General features: G+C 39.5%; 1 protein-coding gene across 1 annotated transcript; it reads left to right on the top strand.

Moving 5' to 3' along the window:
- Positions 1 to 1,074: 1,074 nt before the first annotated feature.
- LOC310957547 (transcriptional regulator Myc-1-like) lies at positions 1,075 to 4,300 on the top strand. The gene is made up of 3 exons (XM_083928159.1): positions 1,075 to 1,092; positions 2,412 to 3,057; positions 3,720 to 4,300. The coding sequence occupies exons 2-3, from the start codon at positions 2,421 to 2,423 to the stop codon at positions 4,268 to 4,270; spliced, it is 1,188 nt and encodes a 395-aa protein (XP_083784285.1). The 5' UTR covers positions 1,075 to 1,092; positions 2,412 to 2,420; the 3' UTR covers positions 4,271 to 4,300.
- The last annotated feature ends 4,177 nt before the right edge of the window (positions 4,301 to 8,477 follow it).

Below are 8,477 nucleotides of genomic sequence, written 5' to 3'. Positions count from 1 at the left end.
AGATTATTTCATTTAAAAATAAGGTTTTTTTATTCTTTATTTTATTTATTATTTAAATGATTTTATTTATATTTTATTTTTTTTCTGTATTTTTGTTTTTATGTCATTTTGGTTTTGTTGTGTTTTATCGTTTTATTTTACGTATTTTATAATATTTTTCTTTTTTCTTATTTTGTTTTTACATTTTTTAAATTCTCTTTTCTTATTGTATTGTTGGTTTTGTTATGAACATATTAATTTTCTTTATTTTTTTTGATTGTTTTATTTTGTTTTTTATTTTATATTAATTTTTCTTTTAAAGTTTTTTCCTTTCATTTTATATTGTTTTATTTTTTAGTTTAATTTCTTTACTTTAATATTTGTTTTCTTATTTTGTTTTTATTTTTATTTAATGATATTGTAATATTGTATTGTTTGTTGGTTAGTTTTCTCATTACCAGATTCATTTTCTTTAATTTTTAGATTGTTTTGATTTGTTTTTTAATTTTATAATAATTTTTCTTTTAATGTTTTTTCTTTTCATTTTATATTGTTTTATTTTTTACTTTAATATTTATTTTCTTATATTATTTTCACGTTTTTTTAATTGTATTTTCTTATTATATTGTGTGTTTAATTATTACCATATTAATTTTCTTCATTTTTATATTTATTCTATTAATTTTTGTATTTTATAATAATTCTTCTTTTAATGTTTTTCTCTTTTATAAATGATTTAAATAAATGATTTAAATAAAGGATTTCTCTCGTGACCTAATCACTGAGCCGAGTTCCCGGAACTTCTTACCGCCGCATCATTTACTGTCAGCACGAACCACCCCCTGACATCACCTCACCGCAACTCCGCGGAGTAAAGCAGATCCCGCCTTTAACGCACCAAACCGCCACGTTTTACGTGCGAAACGTTCCTTAAATTCACTCTTTCTGTTGTTTTACGTGTTTAATTATTTTTAACTGTTTCATTAAAACGTTTACGGGTCGTTTTAGTTTATTACGTAGCTCACATTTGGCGCGAAAAGTGTCATGTGTGCGGATGTAGAGAAACAGCCGGAGTGTTAAATGTCTCAACAGCAGCTCAGAGGCGACACCACAGTGAGTAACGGCCTCTTTATTTCTCTTTATAATCAGGATTTATCTGCAAATCACTCACAGAAAATACGCCGAATTTAACCCAGAAGGTAGTTGATACCATAGAAACAAACCTTTTATAAATAGCTGTTGGTTAAAATGTTGATTTTATAGTTTTAATATAAAATTTGATGTTTTTTTAACGGAGTCTGGCGGCGGTCGGTGCATCTGCAGAGCTGCAGCACCTCCTCACCTGTCAACATTAGAGAAACTCATGTTTTTGACCCTAAGTGTCACATTACAGTTACACTACATTAATAAGCACGACTTCTTTTATTTTAGTATATAAGAAAGTTATTTTCTTGTTCTTTTCTTGCTAAATGTTGTTGTTGACACTTTTTTAACAAGTGCTGTTTAGTTTGTATTTAATGCCGAATTGTAGAGAGCACTCGGTTGATGATGGATATTTATATTTAAGTCAGATTTTCTTTTATTAACCTTTAATTATAAACAAAATCATGCTGAGCTTGCTGTTTTTTGAATGGAGTTTTGTGCGCAGGGGATTGATTCTATCTGTTAATATGCAAAACAGACAGAACCGTAGAGAAGTGTTTTAAACTATTACACATTTAGGTCTTTATTTCTCTTTAAAATCAGGATTTATCTGCAAATCACTCACAGAAAATACGCCAAATTTAACCCTGAAGATAGTTTAAACCATAACAACAAACTTTATTTAAATAGCTGTTGATTTAAATGTTGATTTTATAGTTTTAAGATAAAATTTGCTGTTTTTTTAATGGAGTCTGGGGCAACACAGACAGAACTGTAGAGAAGTGTATTAAACTATTACACATTTATGATTTTTAATGAATCATTAAAGCGATAAACTGAGTTTTGTCTGTTAATTATTAATATTTCTATCAGAGTTACAGTTTATACTTTGATTAAAAGGAAAACTGACTCTAAAAATGAAGTAAATGCTATCTGACCTTTAGCAGACTGCAATAATAACAATGATTAATTAATTCATTAAAGAGAGTAACCTCCAGATGATGAGGATCAGTCTTTAACTAAACTAAACTTCTTTATTATTGACATTTATTAGTGAAATATGGAGTTTTTTCATGTTAATTATGATTAAAATGAGTGTTTTTAGAACAGAAACGCAACTGTAAATGCAAAATATCCAATATTTTCTCCTGTATTTTGTATTTTAGTAAACTTTGCATCTATTTTTATAAAACATAAATGATATTTGTACATTTTATAAAATCTCTTTGACGTGTGACGGATTAGTTTGATCTGAATCTCAAACCCATCCTCGTGTTTTGTCCTCGCAGGCTTCCGTAATGTCGCCGGAGTTGACCTCGTCCAGAGGGAACTATGATTACGACTATGACGCGGTGCAGCCCTGCTTCTTCCTGGACGGCGAGGAGGAGGACTTCTACCCGCCTCCGCGCAGCCAGCTCCTCCCGGGCCCCGGCGAGGACATGTGGAAGAAGTTCGAGCTCCTGCCGACGCCCCCCCTGTCCCCCAGACGGGGAGCCTCGGTGCCCGACGTGCCCCTCTCCGCCGCCGAGCACCTGGAGGCGGTGTCCGACCTGCTGGACGACGCGTGCAACCCCTCAGCCGCCTTCCTCCAGTCCTTCATCATCCAGGACTGCATGTGGAGCAGCAGCTTCGCCGCCGCCACCAAGCTGGAGCGGGCGGTGTCCGAGAGGCTGGCCTCGCTCCGCGCACGCCGCGACTCCAACATCACCAACGCCACCACCGAAGTGGCGGCGGATCAGCAGGTGGGCGGGTCCCAGGTGAACACGGGGTACCTGCAGGACCTCCACACCGCGGCGACAGACTGTATCGACCCCTCCGTGGTGTTTCCGTACGCCGCGCTGATCGAGAACAGCGGCGCCGACGGAGCGCCGATGGAGGCCGCATCAGAGCTGCGTCTGGACACGCCCCCTCTCAGCAGCAGCGACAGTGAATCAGGTGGGGAGAGGGCTTTTATTTTGAAAAACTTACTCAACACTCAAAAGACTGATTTTGTAGAAGTCAATGAGAAAACAAACCGCTCCACTGGCTCCAGACTGAAGTTTGATTGTATAGAAGTCAATGAGAAAATGAGCCACTCCAAACAGAAGTGTGATTGTATAGAAGTCAATGAGAAAATGAGCCACTCCAAACAGAAGTGTGATTGTATAGAAGTCAATGAGAAAATGAGCCGCTCCAAGCAGAAGTGTGATCGTAAATGAGTCAATGAGAAAATGAGCCGCTCCAAACAGCAGTGTGATTTGTAAAGAAGTCAATGAGCAGAAGTGTGATAGTAAATAAGTCAATGAGAAAATGAGCCGCTCCAAACAGCAGTGTGATTTGTAAATAAGTCAATGAGCAGAAGTGTGATAGTAAATAAGTCAATGAGAAAATGAGCCGCTCCAAGCAGAAGTGTGATAGTAAATAAGTCAATGAGAAAATGAGCCGCTCCAAGCAGAAGTGTGATTGTAAATAAGTCAATGAGAAAATGAGCCGCTCCAAACAGCAATGTGATTGCATAGAAGTCAATGAGAAAATGAGCCTTAACTTTTTTCTGCTTTATTTCCTCAGTAAACATTTTCAGCAGAACTAACTGCAGGTGTTTTCCTTCTTTTCCCCAGAAGAAGAAGAAGAAGAAGAAGAAGAAGAAGAAGAAGAAGCAACAGAAGAAGAAGAAGAGATCGACGTGGTGACGGTGGACGGGCGAAAGGTGACACGGCGGTCGGACAGCAGCAGACCGAACGCCGCCCCGCTCATCCTGAAACGCTCTCACATCAACATCCACCAGCACAACTACGCCGCCCAGCAGCGCCAAGCCCCGCCCCCACAGCCCGCCGGGAAACGGGTCAGGTCGGAGAGCGGCGGCGGCGGTGGGCGGTGCTGCAGCCCTCGGTCGGACGTGGAGGACGACAGAGACAAACGCAGGACTCACAACGTGCTGGAGCGGCAGCGTAGGAACGAGCTGAAGAGGAGCTTCGAGGCGCTGAGGTCGCAGGTCCCCGCGCTCGCCAACAACCAGAAGGCGTTCAAAGTGGCGATCCTGAAGAAGGCGACGGCGTTCGTGTTCGAGGTGAGGGAGGACGAGAGGAGGCTGCTGAGGACGAAGGAGGAGCTGAGGAAGAGGAGCGCGGAGCTCAGACTCCGACTGCAGCAGCTGAGGACGTCACGTTAAACGCTCATGACGTCGCACGCCGCCGCCGTCGTGTCCCTTTATGAATAATTAATATTTATTTTTATTAAAGTCCGTTTATATTTCACCTGAGTGACTTTGTGTCGTAATATTAACGTTATTTAATCCATATTTGCCTCTTTTTGTTGTTTCTTTATTTTTGAAAACACTTTATTTTTATATTTGTCTTTGAGAGGAAGTTCATCAGAAGCACTTCAAAATAAAAGCCTATCAGACACTGGAGGTCCTGTCTGTGTCTTAAATGGAAACCAGGTTAACGTGAGATGATTCATTAATTAATAAACTCGACTCCATGTGAGAAGCCAGAGGTCAAAGGTCACGGATCTGTGGCTTCAGCAGCCTGAAGGACTTTATTTTGAAATAGGAAAGAGATGACTTCCTGTTTGACTTTGAGGAAGTCAAAGAAGAGTAGAAAAGCATGTTTGTGTGTCTCTTTGTTTGTTTTGTGTCTCTTTGTAGTTGTTTGTGTCTCTTTGTGGTTGTTTTGTGTCTCTTTGTGGTTGTTTTGTGTCTCTTTGTAGTTGTTTTGTGTCTCTTTGTTGTTGTTTTGTGTCTCTTTGTAGTTGTTTTGTGTCTCTTTGTGGTTGTTTTGTGTCTCTTTGTAGTTGTTTTGTGTCTTTGGTCGTTTTGTGTCTCTTTGTAGTTGTTTTGTGTCTCTTTGTGGTTGTTTTGTGTCTCTTTGTAGTTGTTGTGTGTCTCTTTGTGGTTGTTTTGTCTCTTCGAAGTTGTTTTGTGTCTCTTTGTGGTTGTTTTGTGTCTCTTTGTTGTTGTTTTGTGTCTCTTTGTAGTTGTTTTGTGTCTCTTTGTAGTTGTTTTGTGTCTCTTTGTAGTTGTTTTGTGTCTTTGGTTGTTTTGTGTCTCTTTGTAGTTGTTTTGTGTCTCTTTGTGGTTGTGTTGTGTCTCTTTGTTTGTTTTGTGTCTCTTTGTAGTTGTTTTGTGTCTCTGTTGTTGTTTTGTGTCTCTTTGTAGTTGTTTTGTGTCTCTTTGTAGTTGTTTTGTGTCTCTTTGTGGTTGTTTTGTGTCTCTTTGTAGTTGTTTTGTGTCTCTTTGTGGTTGTTTTGTGTCTCTTCGAAGTTGTTTTGTGTCTCTTTGTGGTTGTTTTGTGTCTCTTTGTTGTTGTTTTGTGTCTCTTTGTAGTTGTTTTGTGTCTCTTTGTAGTTGTTTTGTGTCTTTGGTTGTTTTGTGTCTCTTTGTAGTTGTTTTGTGTCTCTTTGTGGTTGTTTTGTGTCTCTTTGTGGTTGTTTTGTGTCTCTTTGTGGTTGTTTTGTGTCTCTTTGTAGTTGTTTTGTGTCTCTGTAGTTGTTTGTGTCTCTTTGCGGTTGTTTTGTGTCTCTTTGTAGTTGTTTTGTGTCTCTTTGTAGTTGTTTTGTGTCTCTTTGGGGTTGTTTTGTGTCTCTTTGCGGTTGTTTTGTGTCTCTTTGTGGTTGTTTTGTGTCTCTTTGTAGTTGTTTTGTGTCTGTTTGTGGTTGTTTTGTGTCTCTTTGTGGTTGTTTTGTGTCTCTTTGTAGTTGTTTTGTGTCTCTTTGTGGTTGTTTTGTGTCTCTTTGTAGTTGTTTTGTGTCTCTGTAGTTGTTTGTGTCTCTTTGCGGTTGTTTTGTGTCTCTTTGTAGTTGTTTTGTGTCTCTTTGTAGTTGTTTTGTGTCTCTTTGGGGTTGTTTTGTGTCTCTTTGTAGTTGTTTTGTGTCTCTTTGTAGTTGTTTTGTGTCTCTGTAGTTGTTTTGTGTCTCTTTGTAGTTGTTTTGTGTCTCTTTGTAGTTGTTTTGTGTCTGTTTGTAGTAGTTTTGTGTCTCTTTGTGGTTGTTTTGTGTCTCTTTGTGGTTGTTTTGTCTCTTTGTGGTTGTTTTGTGTCTCTTTGTGGTTGTTTTGTGTCTCTTTGTGGTTGTTTTGTGTCTCTTTGTAGTTGTTTTGTGTCTCTGTAGTTGTTTGTGTCTCTTTGTGTTTGTTTTGTGTCTCTTTGGAGTTGTTTTGTGTCTCTGTAGTTGTTTTGTGTCTCTTTGTAGTTGTTTTGTGTCTCTTTGTTGTTGTTTTGTGTCTCTTTGAGGTCGTTTTGTGTCTCTTTGTGGTTGTTTTGTGTCTCTTTGAATGATCCTCAGTTTAACGATGGTGAAACAGATGCAGTGGCAGTTGAATCCTGTAGCAGAGTAAAGTGTCTCCGCTGTGTTCTGCAGGACATCACTGGGATGGATCCTCTGGTGAGTGTGTGTGTGTGTGTGTGTGTGTGTGTGTGTGTGTGTGTGTGTGTGTGTGTGTGTGTGTGTGTGTGTGTGTGTGTGTGTGTGTGTGTGTGTGTGTGTGTGTGTGTGTGTGTGTGTGTGTGTGTGTGTGTGTGTGTGTGTGTGTGTGTGTGTGTGTTAGTGTGTGTGTGTGTGTGTGTGTGTGTGTGTGAGCCTCGTCTCTCCCCGTGTCTCAGACTGTTTTACAGGTAAAGTGAAGCTCAGCCTCCCTGAAGCTGTTCAACTGTTGGAAACATGTAAATTATTCTGCATGTTATTTTCATGACGGGTTTAACACCTGCAGCAGCTGCAAAACACACATACACACACACACACACACACACACACATACACACACACACACACACACACACACACACACACACACATACACACACTGGAAACCTGCTCAGAGCGTGTCCTTAACTTAACCGTCTCCTTTAGTCGTCTAAACTTAACCGTCACCTTTAGTCGTCTACACTTAACCGTCTCCTTTAGTGACTAAACTTAACCGTCTCCTTTAGTGGTCTAAACTTAACCGTCTCCTTTAGTCGTCTAAACTTAACCGTCTCCTTTAGTGACTAAACTTAACCGTCTCCTTTAGTGTCTAAACTTAACCGTCTCCTTTAGTGACTAAACTTAACCGTCTCCTTTAGAGACTAAACTTAACCGTCTCCTTTAGAGACTAAACTTAACCGTCTCCTTTAGTGTCTAAACTTAACCGTCTCCTTTAGTGACTAAACTTAACCGTCACCTTTAGAGACTAAACTTAACCGTCTCCTTTAGTGTCTAAACTTAACAGTCTCCTTTAGTGACTAAACTTAACCGTCTCCTTTAGTGACTAAACTTAACCGTCTCCTTTAGTGTCTAAACTTAACCGTCTCCTTTAGTGACTAAACTTAACCGTCTCCTTTAGAGACTAAACTTAACCGTCTCCTTTAGAGACTAAACTTAACCGTCTCCTTTAGTGTCTAAACTTAACCCTCTCCTTTAGTGACTAAACTTAACCGTCACCTTTAGAGACTAAACTTAACCGTCTCCTTTAGTGTCTAAACTTAACAGTCTCCTTTAGTGACTAAACTTAACCGTCTCCTTTAGTGACTAAACTTAACCGTCTCCTTTAGTGTCTAAACTTAACCGTCTCCTTTAGTGTCTAAACTTAACCGTCTCCTTTAGTGACTAAACTTAACCGTCTCCTTTAGTGTCTAAACTTAACCGTCACCTTTAGTCGTCTAAACTTAACCGTCTCCTTTAGTGTCTAAACTTAACCGTCACCTTTAGTCGTCTAAACTTAACCGTCTCCTTTAGAGACTAAACTTAACCGTCTCCTTTAGTCGTCTAAACTTAACCGTCTCCTTTAGTCGTCTAAACTTAACCGTCTCCTTTAGTGTCTAAACTTAACCGTCTCCTTTAGTGACTAAACTTAACCGTCTCCTTTAGTGACTAAACTTAACCGTCTCCTTTAGTCTAAACTTAACCGTCTCCTTTAGTGACTAAACTTAACTGTCTCCTTTAGTGTCTAAACTTAACCGTCTCCTTTAGTGTCTAAACTTAACCGTCTCCTTTAGTGACTAAACTTAACCGTCTCCTTTAGTCTAAACTTAACCGTCTCTTTTAGTGACTAAACTTAACCGTCTCCTTTAGTGTCTAAACTTAACCGTCTCCTTTAGTGACTAAACTTAACCGTCTCCTTTAGTGACTAAACTTAACCGTCTCCTTTAGTGACTAAACTTAACCGTCTCCAAAATAAATCAGCTGCTCCGACGTTTCAAAACCTATAAATGTGTTTGTGCAGCTTTGTTGACTCTTGATGCAGTTTTAATTAAACTTAAACAATAAAAACACCAAACTGTCTCAGTGCAGCACAGCCCTGTACCCCCCCCCCCCCCCCACCATGGGACACCATGACGGTTCCCCCCCGCCCCACGCTGAAGTGAAACTTCCAGAGTCGCGCTCACTCTCCAGAGACGTAACAG

Source organism: Echiichthys vipera (genome assembly GCF_963691815.1).
Source record: "Echiichthys vipera genome assembly, chromosome: 15".
Taxonomy (NCBI): Eukaryota; Metazoa; Chordata; class Actinopteri; order Perciformes; family Trachinidae; genus Echiichthys; species Echiichthys vipera.
Note: the sequence above shows the minus strand (reverse complement) of the source record. Positions and strands in the feature narration are given on the sequence as shown.